The 15183-nt window shown below is 35.7% G+C and overlaps 2 protein-coding genes across 2 annotated transcripts; both read right to left on the bottom strand.

Moving 5' to 3' along the window:
* Positions 1–3676: 3676 nt before the first annotated feature.
* LOC116592460 (olfactory receptor 2AP1-like) lies at positions 3677–4615 on the bottom strand. Its single transcript, XM_032345654.1, has one exon. The coding sequence runs from the start codon at positions 4613–4615 to the stop codon at positions 3677–3679; it is 939 nt and encodes a 312-aa protein (XP_032201545.1).
* A 1460-nt stretch (positions 4616–6075) lies between these two features.
* LOC116593575 (tetraspanin-3-like) lies at positions 6076–6893 on the bottom strand. Its single transcript, XM_032347866.1, is given in 2 exon segments — positions 6076–6872; positions 6875–6893. Coding segments are annotated over 2 exon segments (816 nt in total).
* Positions 6894–15183: the final 8290 nt, after the last annotated feature.

Raw genomic sequence — 15183 nt, 5'->3', positions numbered from 1 at the left:
GCTACTCTGGAAAACAGTATGGAGGTTCCTCAAAAATACAGCTACCCTTCGACCCAGCAATTACACTACAAGGTATTACTGAAGAAATACAGATGTAGTGAAAAGAAGGGGTATATATACCCCAATGTTCATAGAAGAAATATACACAATAGTCAGATAGAAGATGTGGCCCATATATAAAATGGAATATTGCTCAACCATCAGAAAAGATGGACACCTACCATTTATACTGACATGGATGGAACTGGAGGGGATTAAGTGAAATAAGTCCAGCAGAGAAAGACAACTATATTGTTTCACTCATATGTGGAACATAGGATATAGCATGGAAGACATTAGGGGAAGGGAGGGAAACCTGAATGGAATGAAAGCAGTGAGAAAGACAAGCCATGAGAGACTCTGGACTACAGGAAACAAAGTGAGGGTTACAAGGGAGACGGGTAGGAGGATGGGGTAACCAGGTGATGGGTATTTAGGAGGGCATGTGTTGTGATGAACACTGGGTGTTATATGCAACTAATGAATGGTTGAACACATCAAAAACTAATGATGTATGAAATGTTGGCTAACTGAACATAATAATAATAAAAAATAAAGATATTGCCAGAGCTAAGCATGTACAAATAGAAAGAGAAATTTATTATGATTATTATGATCATTATTATTTACTCTCTAAATAAATAATAGAAATACAGAAAAAAAAAGAATAAAATGCAACCTGGAGAGATCACATTTGATGCTTTACAAGCTGCTGCTTATTCATTTTGGAGCTAACTGTGTTCCTTAGATTTTACATCTATAATATGGTAATTACTATTTTTTAATTTTGAGATATTTTTAGGCAAATTTGAAAGTATAAAATAAGCATAAGTATATTCCAGATTTTTAAAAAAAAACATGAAAACTTGTAAATTATTCTGATTTTATCTTGTAAAAAAAAATACATTTCAAAGAGGTATAGGAAGTTAGACCCATCACATGGCTAAGATAGAATTCAAATTCACTTTTGCTTGATTCCAGAGGCTATGTGTATCCACTACCAACACTCTCCAATCAGTTGTTAATAAAGAGTGGTTTATGTGCATACCAAAATGGTGAGGGCTTCAGTTTTGGGGTTGAGCATAGAGATTGAATAAATAAGAGACTTTCAAGCTGATTCCATTAGCTGGTATTGTAGTTTATCACTGCGCCTTGTCATTTTATATATTTGACATGACACTTAAAAATCTGGAAAGCTCCATACTTGAAAGATGCTTCTTATAGTTTTTCCATATGGTCTACTTTGGAATCAAATTGTCTTGAAATAGATAATTGATTTTATATGCACAAAATAATCTCCCTCTCTCTCTTGCTGTCTCTTCTGGCTTTCTCTCTCTCTCAGTCTCTCTTTCTATCTCTCTCTCTCTCTCTTTCACACACACACATACACACATATCTTTCTCTATATATTTCAATAATTTTCTATTCTTTTCCTTTTTTTCCCCCTTGGGTAAAATGATTTCCATAAATCGTATGTGAGTCCATAAACCACAATTAGCCAATTACTCCATTCTCCAAATACCCCAAATAATCTCTCTAGTGACCCACTGTAACAGGAAACAAACTGGGAAGGGAAATCCTAGAAGAATAACTCAGCCTGGCCAAGTTGAAACATTAAAAGCCTCTAGAGATATATTGCAGAATGCTTAAAGAAACTTTTGAAGTTCACTATTTTGATTTTTGTAATCGTTTCAGAGGTGTGTACATGTATCAAATCTCAAGTTGTAAACTTTATTGGATGCACTTTATTTTGCATAAATTAAGTTGCATAAAATTGTAAAAATAAATAAAGAAAAAAAGACAAAGAAAAACAAAGCAGCAAGAAAACCTGTAACCCAGCCTGAACTCAACTCAGATTCTAATTAATTTAAGAGACTCAATTATTAGTCCCTATTATTCCTTTGGATGTCATGATTCCTCTATCTGATTAACTTTTTTTTCCTATCTTCTGCAGATTTTCATCTACTTCAGCATAATATTCCTAGATTTTTGGTTGGTTGGTGTGTTGATTTACGTTTGTATTTTAATTAAATCAAGGATTAATGGAATTTTTTTTTATATTAATTTTTTATTTTTTATAAACAAATATTTTTATCCCCAGGGGTACAGGTCTTTATCTGTTTTAAAAATAATTACCTCTGGCAAATAATGTTCAGCTACATATTATTGTTTGATCTTCTTTTGAAATTGAACAACCAAAATAATGTGACTTAATGTTTTGGGGAACTATGATTGATGTACTACTTATGATGTAGAAAACAAATAATCAAGGGAATTAATGAGTCAGTTACCCGTCAATCTAAAAAACTAAAAAAGTATCAAACTTACTCACTTGTTAACATCAGCTATGTGCCTGGCATTTAGATGTTTTTTCCGATGAAATTATGGCAAGGTATATATGACTTAACAAGTTCTACATTTTCAATCATCTTTCTCCTCCATGGTTTCCCAGGGTTCTCTTTTAGTATCTGCAACTTAGTAGATTTTGCATTACTAGATGGATGAGTAAAGACTTCAAGAGTGCAAACTTAACTATATGCTTTAATGAAAGTTTGTTAATATCTCTAGGACTCAATTTTCTTCATCTATACATTGAAGAGATTAAAGTAGAAACATCTGTAGCTTCTTTATTTTTTTTGGCTTCTTTAAATTTTAAAATTACCCATACTATGAGTCTAGCCCATACTTCCTGAAAAATTAATATAGACAGGAAATGTTCAGAAAATATCAGCTTGTGATGGATATTCTGCCTGAGGATATTAGATTATGAAAATTTAAAATTTAGTATGAAATTTAGATAGAATATGATTTAAGCTTGCAAAACTATTAACACCGTAGATACCATTAATATAGCTTTATTCCATATGCTTCTAAAAGAGAACCAGAACAATGACTAGGCACAACACTAAATTTGTATGAATTTGCTATAACGGTATAGTGCTAATTAACCTAAATTATACTCATTCCTTTACCTCTTGCTTAGATTCACTCGAGTTAAAGTGTGTATAAATCATTATTAATCATTTTCCTATCAGTTAGAAAGCAAACATATATTGATTTTCCCTTCTTCAGAATTTTCTTTATCTCAAACATTGAGTAGCCTAAGTTCTCAGTAACTGATTATTGTGGAAACACTAAATTTAAATCTGAATAATATAACTTGAAAATTAACTTTGTGTTAATTCACTAATATATTATTTAAACTGTTATTAGCAAACTAAAGTAGATTTCCCATGAGTATTTCTTTGATTAGTCAATTACCAAATACAGAGATTGAACACTGTAGGGCAGTGGATAAGATAAGAAAAGCTCTGTTGTAAAAAACACACTATTACAAGTCATATTCACAATTCTCCCAAATCTTTTCTTTAAAAGTAAGGTATGAATAAAGAAAAGTAGCACAAAAGTGTTAGAGGACACACACACACACATATACATATTTAGAGGCCTGTCAAATTTTAAGAAATAAAGTGATGACACAACAGGTTTCATTAAATAAATAGTTTTACTGTTTTGGTGCTCAGTGAACAGTATTGATAATCTATAACAACAAACACTTTAATGTTATAATAATGTACATCGACAGTCTTTCAAACCTTTATTTATTATTTATTATTGTTATGAACCTCAGTTAGTTTCACCTTCTTGAAAACACTGTTATCTTGCTGACCATATCTTTGAAGGCTATTTTCACTTGCTTGTTCCTCAGGGTATAGATGAAAGGGTTCAACAGAGGAGCAACTGAGGTATTTAAGACAGCCACTCCCTTATTAAAAGTTTCTGCATCCTCAACAGAAGGATTTATGTACATAAAGATACAACTTCCATAAGAAAGTGAGACCACAATCATATGAGAGAAACACGTAGAAAAAGCTTTTTTTCTTTGTTGAACAGAGGGCATTCTGAGAATTGTCCTGATTATGTACATGTAGGAAAGAATCACTAATACCAAGGTGAAGAGGAGGGTGATTCCACCAGAGATAAACTCTATCATTTCTATGAAATGGGTGTCTGAACAAGACAGATGCAACAGCACAGTATAGTCACAGCAATAATGATTGATGACGTTGGATGCACAGAAAGGCAGCTGGAGAGTCATTACATGTGGCACAATGACAACCAAAAAACCAGAGAACCAGGAACACAGGACAAGTTGAATGCAGAGTCTCCTGCTCATTATAGTTGTATAATGTAGGGGTTTACAAATGGCAACGTAGCGATCATAGGACATGGCAGCTAAAAGATAAAATTCAGTTGCTCCCAGAAGAATGGCAAAAAAGTACTGAGTGAAACAACCAGCAAAGGAGATAGTCTTATCTCCAGTTCCAATATTGACTAGCATTTTGGGGACAAAGACAGAGGTAAAAGATATTTCCAAAACAGAAAAATTCCGGAGGAAGAAATACATAGGAGTCTGGAGTCGATAATCCAGCAGGGTCAGAATGATGATCGTCAAGTTTCCCATGATGCTTAATACGTAAGTTAGCAGCAGAAAAAGGAAAAGCACAGCTTGAAGTTCAGCATCATTTGTCAGTCCAAGGAGAATGAATTCTACCACTGATGTCTGGTTTCTCATCACTAACTTCAGACAAATTAAGACAGAAATTAATAATGACATGAAGTGATTAACACATTTCCTTATTTTAATAAGGAAATTATTAATTTGTTATAATTAACAAAGGCCTTGCTTCTTAGGAACATTTTCAGTTGCTCTCACCATTTTTTTCATTAATTTATCTTTTCCTTCCTAATCTTTCTATTTTGTTTTTCTTCTAAGTTATTATGAGTACGTGTGTATATTCTGTATATGTGTATATATATTATGTGTCATATGCATATAGACAAATCTAAAACAAATTTTGGAGGGTAGATTTTATTTGATTAAATAGATTTCTTAAATCAGACTTTTAACTCTCAATTTATTTATTTATTTTTTAAAATTTATTTGTTTTCAGAAAAACAGTATTCATTATTTTTCACCACAGCCAGTGCTCCATGCAATCTGTGCCCTCTATAATACCCACCACCTGGTACCCCAACCTCCTACACCCCCGCCACTTCAAACCCCTCAGATTGTTTTTCAGAGTTCATAGTCTCTCATGATTTACCTCCCCTTCCAATTTACCCCAACTCCCTTCTCCTCTCTAACACCCCTTGTCCTCCATGATATTTGTTATGCTCCACAAGTAAGTGAAACCATATGATAATTGACTCTCTCTGCTTGACTTATTTCACTCAGCATAATCTCTTCCAGTCCCATCCATGTTGATACAAAAGTTGGGTATTCATCCTTTCTGATGGAGGCATAATACTCTCATAGTGTATATGGACCACATCTTCCTTATCCATTCGTCCGTTGAAGGGCATCTTGGTTCTTTCCATATTAACTCTCAATTTATTAGCAAATAAAGTAAATATAAATTAAGGTATGAACTACAGAATTAAAATTGAACTTGGTTGTTTTCTTCTTTTTGTTTTTTTAATTTTTTTTTCCTTTCAATTTTTTCAATTAGAATAAATATTCTGTGCACCTACAGAGGGTCTAAACTTAGAATGATTTCTCTCTTTTTTTATGATTCTAAAATCTATCTTAGCAATTTTGTGCGGTTGCTATCTTATTGCACTACAGTATATGTTATTTAAAAGGACACTGACAAGGGGCACCATCCGGTGTTAACTTTAACCGCAGCTTCCTTTTCCTCCCCGCAAAGACCTTTGGCCAAGACTTCTCCATCGTGAAGACTGAAAGGGTTGGGTGATACCCTGGCAGCAGCGCCATTATTCCATGGAGGTAGCGGAAGGAGCTTAGGCTCCCTTCGATTCTCCCACACTATTCAAACTGCAAATGGTTCTGAAATTAGAACATGTACTGCTATACTAAAAAACTTAGGGACATGGAGAGTCAGCTAGAATAGAGGAAAGGAAAGTCCTAGGTGGGTAGGGAAGTAGGGTGGCCCATTGAAGAGCCAAGCTGCTTTGTCCAATACCTGTGTGCTTTAATTAAACAAACTCAGGCTGCCAACAGAGTATACCTGCTCAATTCATCTTCCAAATCAGAACAGGACTTACAAGCTCAGGCTTGCGTTTTCTACTACGCACAGTAGATGAGCTTTTGTTGGTGAGGAGAAGCTCACAAGCAGGATCTCTACTCCTGCACAATATGATGCAGGCACACAACATGCCCAGCAGCTGAATAGCTGCAAATGCCAGGGCTGCCCAGATAATAGGCATCATGACTTCTGGTAACCTCTTCACAACTAGATCCCCACATCCCTTAGCATAGAGGTCAGAGGGGTGGGCCAGACTGTCATTACAGCTGCTGGGGGCCTCTCCACTGCAGCTAAGAGGGACACTCTGGTTTTTGGTCTCTTTGAACCAGTCTGTTTTCCCAGCCTGACTAGTTGTGAATTCCACAACAGTGAAGCTGTCTCTGTACCTAATCAAGAGCCTGGCTAGCAGCATCAGGTTCGGTTCATTGTAGGTCTTACACACTTTCTGAATGCTGCGATCAACCTCACTTTCCACCTTTGCTCTGTAAGCATATCCCAAAACCACCACAGCAACTTCTGTGACAAAAAGCAAGCATAGGATGATGACAAACATGGCAAGTCCACAGTGGCTTTCTCGGATTGTGGCACAGCAGCCAGTTAGGTCCATAATGGAGAGCAGGGCTCTTACAGCTATGGTCACTACCATGGGCAAGAGAGTATACACATTTTCAAAGAAATGGTCACAGTCATCATAAGTGGTAAAGATATAGGCTCCCACATAGCATAAAATGCCACCTGCCCCCCAGAAGATAAGGTTGAGAAACACCAGCAGAGTCTTGGAGGAGTGATGCTGCACTGGCCCATGATGCTGCGGCTGCCGGGGCCCTGCTCTGCCAGAGGGCTGTGCTCACCTAGTGAGGTGGCAATGGCTGGCCCAGGCACCTCCCTGCACCCAGTACCCTCCTTGCAGTAGCAGAACCCTGGCTCCAGGCCTGATGATTTTTCTCTTAATTCTTCTTCTTCATCTTTTTTTTTTTTTTTAAAGATTTTATTTATTTATTTGAGAGTGACAGAGTGAGCAAGTGAGAGAAAGAAAGTAGGCGCAAGAGGAGAGGGAGAAGCAGACTCTCTGCTAAGCAGGGAGCCTGAGGCAGGACTCCATCCCCAGACCCTGAGATCACCATCTAATCCAAAGGGAAACGCTTAACCAACTCAGCCACCCAGGCACCCCTTTTCCTTAATTCTTAATGAAGTGTTAGGAAATCACTGGCAAGGCTATGTGCTGTGGTGAGTGTGGTGAATTGTGTAAGACAGATGAAACACAGACCTGTACCCCTGAAACATTATATGTTAATTAAAAAAATCTAAAAGACAAAAAAAGTGTTAGGAATTCATATTACTTATAGTTCTTTGATCATGGAAAGGGCTCAATAAATGCTATCACCATTTAATGTAGATATGTGGATTAGTCAGTACTTGGCAAAACATTAAATCAAAATAATCTCACTGATTGTGCTTTTTTGCTATATGCAAGAACTGCCCATCCGCAAATTACAGTTCCTTAAATGTCAGCTCAAGCTCAGCTCTTCATACAATTGTATCTAACAATCACAATCAACCATAATTGATTCTCCTCTTCTTTATTATAGTTTACCACAACATAACACTTGGTCATAAAGTCAAATTATTTTCTAGTTATATCAAGTATATACACTTTATCTGTCCAGCTTCAACATAAATAAATTACCCATAAGAATAAGGTACATCTTTTATACAGAGTCCAGAAAATTGTACATATTTGGTAAAAATTTTAACGTAAAATACTTTTTGACTTTTTTTAGAGGCATAGACCTAGTTTATTAAAGACTATAGTTTTTATGTAAATGAAAGTTCCAATTAAGCTTATCCATACAGCTCTTCAGAATATTCCCTTAATACTTTTCATCATCAGACACAAAGAAATACTACTAAGAATGCTTTTTCTACTCAAAAAATAAAATTCTTTTGGGGCGCCTGGGTGGCTCAGTTGGTTAAGCAACTGCCTTCGGCTCAGGTCACGGTCCCAGAGTCCCGGGATCGAGTCCCGCATCAGGCTCCCAACTCCATAGGGAGTCTGCTTCTCTCTCTGACCTTCTCGCCTCTCATGCTCTCTCTCACTGTCTCTCTCTCAAATAAATAAATAAAATCTTTAAAAAAATAAAATAAAATTCTTTTCATTTTAACTACTATTTTACTATATATGCTGACATATTTTCATATCATACTATGTAATAAATTAGTAATAGTCATGCATAATATATTCTTATCAAGGTGAAAGCTCCCAAAGTAATAAGTTAATAATAGCCACACTTCATATATTCTTATCAAGGTGAAAACTCCAGAAGTATTTAATACAAAAAAAGAGCAGTTTTGCCAACTTAGGAAGACATTGATTGTCTAGAATTATATCCAGAAAATTTCTGGGTTCCTAACATAACTTCAATCAATTTGTGCTTTTGTAGATAATTTTTCCTTTTGTTAAATACCTCTATATAAATATATTTTAAAAGCAAAATATGCTATGCACTTATCAGTGTTATTAAAAATTCTATTTTGTTATTGACAATTAGATTAATGTATTAAGAATGTAAATTTAAGTATTAGCTGAAATAATGGCTAGCTATGTCTGAAAGTATTATCTTGACTACTTCATATTGAGTACAGATAAATAAATGTAGGGCATAAAAAATTATGCACAAATTATGAGCTTTACCATATTTTATATGCAGAAAAATATTAGGGCACACCTTTCCACTATGACCAAACAGCTCACTAAATTGAAATATTGACAAAAGTTGAAATAAATTTGGGTATTTGAATCATTAATAATGATATTCTATTTCTACATGAAAATAGATAGTGTCAGATAATTTGGAGATACTGTTGTTAATCTTCCGTGTGAGATCCTAGCTATTAAGACTGAAAATTATAACTTAGAAAGTATTCAAGCAATTGCATTCACTAAAGACCATTAAAACCCTGAAATTTCCATTGTTTAAACAATCATTTTTTTTGATAAAATGAAGACTTTGTAAATGATTCCCACATAATAGAAATACTTTATTGATTAAACAAGTCCAAAAATGAGATAAAAAATATTTATGTATTAGTAAGTGACATCATCTTCTACTAAATAAAAGATGAACAAAATGAGAACTTTTATGTAAGAAGAAAAATTTATAACAACTAAATTTCTTTCAGCAAAATAAAAAATGATAACCTTTTATAATAAAGATAAGTGCTATTCCCAGAAAAATAATATATATACTATATGTGATCAAATAATAAATGATCAAATAATAAATACTTGACCCAAACAGGATATATTTACTCAAAAGATTTACTGCTAGGAAACTGTTTCTTTTCTTAAAAAAAATTAAAAAAATTAAAAAAAATTTTTAAAAAATGGTTTATTTGTACCTAAAACGGTTTGGAAAACCTTTCCCAACTTCCCAACTTTCCCTGGTTATCAATACCTTCTCCTAAAGTAAAATCATCTCTACAATGAATTGTATATAACTTTCATATTTACCCTCTGCCTCCTTCTGTGGTGGACCTCTTTGCTAGTTTAAGAAGCATTTAGGAGGAAAGTTGAATTTGTTGTCATTGAATCCATGACAGTTGGGAATGGGCATCATGGAAAAACAGAAGAAAATGTGATTTGTTTTACTTTATGTTCTATTCTGTGAGTGTGGTGTAACATTTTCTGCCTGAAAATAGGTACATATGCTAAACTTTATATTGTGAAATTTTTACCTGTATTTGTTTAGATCAATCAACATTTTATTTAAAAATAATATGTACACAGTTGTGTCAACAAGCAAACATGAAAGGTAACAGACAAAACAATAAAGAGATTATATACATCTGTAGTTCAGTGCAGCCATTACCAGCTCTCTCCTACCTCAAACACGTGAATTGGTTCTTCCTTAGTTTCAAATGAGCTCCTTCCATGGCTAAATCAGAGAATATAAAGGCTTAGGACCCACTGGGAAATGGTCCTTGGGTCATCAGCATTAGTCTGCTTCAAAATACTCAGGAATGCCTGGCTTTCTGTCCCAACAAACATAAATCAAACTAGCAGGTTATAAAGAAGAAACAAATGGGCGCCTGGCTGGCTCAGTGGGTTAAAGCCTCTGCCTTTGGCTCAGGTCATGATCCCAGGACCCTGGGATTGAGCCCCACATTGGGCTCTTTGCTCAGCGGGGAGCCTGCTTCCCCCTCTCTCTGCCTGCATCCCTGCCTACTTGTGACCTCTCTCTCTGTCAAATAAATAAATAAAATCTTAAAAAAAGAAGAAGAAGAAGAAACCAAGAGCATATAAGCAGATTGAAATCCCCCGCCAAGCCTTTCTTGTCATTCCATTGCTCTTAGAATTTATCTACCACTATTTTTCTTACTCATTTTGGTTTGTGTGAATGGATCTTTTGCTATTTCTTTGTCACCTATGCCCACGCAAAGTCAACTCAAAGCCCACTCAAAGTCAACTCAAAGACATTGCAATGGCTGTTCTTTCTCTAAACATCACATGACTACCTCTTTCATGTCACTGAGATCTCAGAATTGGGCATTTCTCAAAGGAAGTTTCCCTGATCATACTATCAAGATAACCACTACTTAATCACTGTCTAACACTTAACTGGCTTGATATTTTATGCATAATAGATTTTTGTTGTTGTTCACAACCACCCTTAGATTTTGTTATTTCTTTATTTGCTATGTGTTTATTGTCTAGCATTCTCACTAAACTGTAAGCTCCACTAAATGAAGGACTTTATGTACTAGCTTCTCTGTATGCCTGTGCAAGTTTTTGGCAACTACCAGTTTCTTTATGATACTTTAGGATATATATAATCCCTACAAGAAGGACACACAGCATGATATCTTTGCTGAATAAATATTTGTTGAGGATTTATTTAAGCCAAATTAGATGTCTAAATTAGATACTCTGTTTTATTGAGGTATAGTTGATTTATAATAAATTTTACATGTTTAAAATATATAGTTTGGTAAGTTTCAAGATATGCCGTAACCTATGAAAACTTCACCACTATCAAGAAAATAAATATACCCACAAATCTTAAAATTTTCTTATACCCCTATTAATCCTTGCCTTGCAACTGACCTCATACTCTCACATAGTAGATAAGTTCACTGGGAAAGGATTAATTAGCTTTGAAACTGTGTGGGTGTTTTCCAAAAGAAGAAGGAATAAAGGGCCTATTTTTTAACCAACTGCCACTCTAATTTCTCCAGTTAAGCATTATAAACAAAAAGCTATTCAGATATTCTGTTTCCTTTGTATATTTTCCACAAATACTCTACATAATAGCATTACCATTTTTTCTGTAGTTTTAAAGTACAGCATACAGCAAATGTTATTTATAACTATTTTTTTTTAAATAGCTATTCTTAATCACTTTTTTTTTGGTCATAAACCTCAGTGAGTAAATGCATGTTTTATTTTCTAAAAGGTGGTGTATAGGGACTATACTGAGAGTAGTGGTATCTGTGGACTAATGGGTTGGTTAGGAATATTTTCTAACTGCAGCTAGAGTTCCTGCTGAGATCAGTGTAGTGATAAGATCCAAAAAGTAAGTGGAAATCTAAGCCATGTAAAAAAGTCCAAGAAAGATGAAAAACAATATTGGAAGCTTGAGGATGAAGTTAATATTCAGAGAGACAGATGAAAGCAGGGAAATTTCCATATATCACATGGGTAACAAGAAAGCTAAGTAGGCTCTGTTACAATATGTGGTTAACATTTATGGGCTCTCTGCACCGTGCTTTACGGTGGGAACAATTTAGTTAGAGTCAAGACGAATGTGATCCTTAACCAGGAATTATCTGGAATTAGTCATGCATCTTTTATCACTTTGCCAGTTCTATATAACAAAGCTCCCCCAAATTTAGTGATTTACAACAGCAAGCATATATTATTATTTATGAGTCTATGGTACAGCTAGGCAGTTCTGCTGATATGGACATGGTTCTCCCACATCCTGGGGAATCAACTAGCTGTAAGCTCATCTAGAATGGCTTCAAGAGGGATGAATCAGTTCAGCTTCAATAGCTGTCTCTTCCAGCTGACTGACCTTTGCTTGTTCTCATGCGAATTGTGGAGTTCAAGAGGCAGAGAGAGAATGCATTCTTGGTTTCTTGATTCTTACACTCTGAACTGTCACAATATTCCTCTGTCGCATCTCTTTGCAAAAGCAAGTCACAGGACTAAGCTAAATTCAAAGAATGATAAAGAGACATTTTCCTGCTGAATGGATCTGTAGCATACCATTGCAAAGGACATGGCCATTTTCCTACCCATCCACCATACAGCTCATGAAGAATCACCTAATCACTAAAAAGCTATGGCAACCATGTTGCTGTCCTAGGGCTGCCATAACAAATTACCCCAAACCGGTGACTTAAAACCACAGAAATTCATTCTTTCACAGTTTAGGAGGCCAGAAGTCTGGTGGGTCTGAGGAAAAAAACCGTTGCATGCTTTTATTCTAGTTTCTGGTGCTGGCCAACAAGCTTTAGTACTCCTGGCTTGCAGCCACATCTCTCCCTCTTCAGCCTCCATTTTGACATGGAGGTCGGTCCTGTGGATCTGTAGATCTATGTGTCTCTGAATCTCATCATAAATAATGACCCTAGTCATTGGATTTATGGCCCACCCCAATCTAGTATAACCTTATCTTCACTGATTATACATGTAAATGCCTTGTTTTCATATAAAATCATATTCACACGTATCCATTACTTGGAGCTCAACTTATCTCTGGGAGGACACAATTCCATTCACAACAGTGATCATATATATCGTATGGAATATGCTGAAGAGAAATCAATACCTTGAGAATCATTAAAAACATAGCCTGTAAACTAAAAAACAGACAAATAAAAGCCCAATCTATAAACAAATGTATAAGAAAAAGAGAAAATGCCAGTTAACATGCAAACAGCTTCCTTTACTTTCTTCTGGACCTTTGCTGTCTGTGTTCCCTTGCTAAACACAAGGCATGCTTCTTTTTCAACTTAAAGTTAAGCTCCTTTTGCAAACTTGTGCATGAAAATTCCTACCCTATCTGCTAACCGCTTTGCCATTTATAATCCATACATTACTATTTATTGTTGTCATGTTTTGTTTCATATAATTTTAGAGTGTGTTCCTTTATGGATGACCAAAGTGAATCTCAGAGAGTTTCTATTTTGATCAGGATGAATAAGATAGTTAATGAAAGAACCAGAAATAGCACCCAGAGTTTTATTTTTATTTTCAGATTTTACTAATTTTGCTTTTTCCCATTTTATTGAGATAAAATTGACATATAGCACCATACAAGCTGAAGGTATAAGTATAATGTCTTGACATATGTATATTACAAAATGATTTCCATATAAGTTTAGTTAATATCCATAACCTCATACAGTTACAAATTTTTTCCCCATGTGATAAGAACTTTTAGGATGTACTCTCTTAGACACTCTCAAATTGGGATGCCTGGGTGGCTCAGTGTGTTAAAGCCTATGCCTTAGTCTTGGGTCATGATCCCAGGGTCCTGGGATCGAGCCCTGTATTGGGCTCTCTGCTTAGTGGGAAGCCTGCTTCTCTTCCTCTCTCTGCCTGCCTCTCTGCCCAATTGTGATCTCTGTCTGTCAAATAAATAAATAAAATCTAAAAAAAAAAAAAAAAAAGATACTCTCAAATTTACTCTACACTGGCATTAGCTGTAGTCATGTTGTTGTACATTGCATCCACAGTACTTATTTATCGTATAACTAAAAGTTTGTACCTTTTGGCCAACTTTGTGTATTCCCTTCATGTACTGCTTTCCTCTGGTAACCACAAATCTGATCTCTTTTTTAATGAGTGTTTTGTAGATTCCACATATAAGTGAGATCATACATTACTTGCCTGACTTATTTTACTTAGCATAATGTCCTCAGGGTCCAACAATGTTATCATAAATGGCAGGATTTGCTTCTTTTTGATGGCTGAATAGTATTCTATTGCATATATGTATTGTAAATATTTTTACATTGTAAATAATACTGTAATGAACATGAGTGTGCATATATCTCTTTGACATAGTGATTTCATTTCCTTTGGATATATACACAGAAGTGGAATTTCTGGGTCATACCATAGTTCTCACTTTATTTTTTTTTATTGTTTTGAGGAACCATCATACTACATGTCCCATAGTGGCTGTTCCACTTTACATTTCTACCAAGAGTGCACTACTGTTCCTTTTTTTCCACATCTTCCCCACTATTTGTTATCTCTTGTCCCTTTGATGATACCCATTCACTCCAACAAGTCCAAGGTGATATTTCACTGTGGTTTTAATTTGCATTTCCTTAATGATTAGTGGCTTTGAGCACATTTTCATGTACCTCTTGGGCATTTGAATATATTCTTTGGAAAAATGTCTGTTCAGGCCATCTTCCCATTTTCAAACTGGATTATTTGCAGATTTAAGCTGTTGAATTGTATGAGTTCTTTATATATTTTGGCTATTAATCCTGTATCAACTTTATAATTTGCAAATATATTCTCCCATTCCATATATTCTCCCATTCTAAACAATTTTGCTGATTGTTTCTTTTGCTGTGCAGAAAATTATCAGCTTGTAGTCCCTCCCACCTGGTTTTTGTTTTGTTTTGTTTTTGTTGTTGTTGTTGCTTTTGCTTAAGGTATTATATCCAAAAATCATTGCTAGGACCTGTCGCTCTCGCCAGCAAGAACGACCAGGAGACCTCAGCGAAGCAAGCTTTATTTCTGGATCCTCCTCTCCCCCGCCCGTGCATGTCTATATATACCAAGGTTGCACAACCAATCACTCGCAGCCACATAGATACAAAATCTTAAGTTCCGCCTACTGGCTCGCATCCAGCCGCCATCTTAATGGCGTGTTTACTTTCGGCCACCGAAAAAGTCATGCGGCGCCAGGCCCCCCCCCCCCCCCCCCGCGGGCCCAGCCGGAGAAGCTCTGCATCGTCGCCCCCTGGCGGCGGCAACGGCTTGAGGCAGCGGCTGCCGAGGCAACGAGTGGGCACGGCGGAGCCCAAAAGCATCACCGCGCATGCACTACAAGCCGCTCGGGCACCA

The sequence above is a fragment of the Mustela erminea genome, chromosome 6 (assembly GCF_009829155.1).
Source record: "Mustela erminea isolate mMusErm1 chromosome 6, mMusErm1.Pri, whole genome shotgun sequence".
NCBI lineage: Eukaryota > Metazoa > Chordata > Mammalia > Carnivora > Mustelidae > Mustela > Mustela erminea.
This window is presented reverse-complemented; position numbering and strand designations above follow the sequence as displayed.

Bases quoted from the DNA above. Each gene is read 5' to 3' on its own strand.
- LOC116592460 (XM_032345654.1), bottom strand. From the start codon at position 4,615: ATGAGAAACCAGACATCAGTGGTAGAATTCATTCTCCTTGGACTGACA.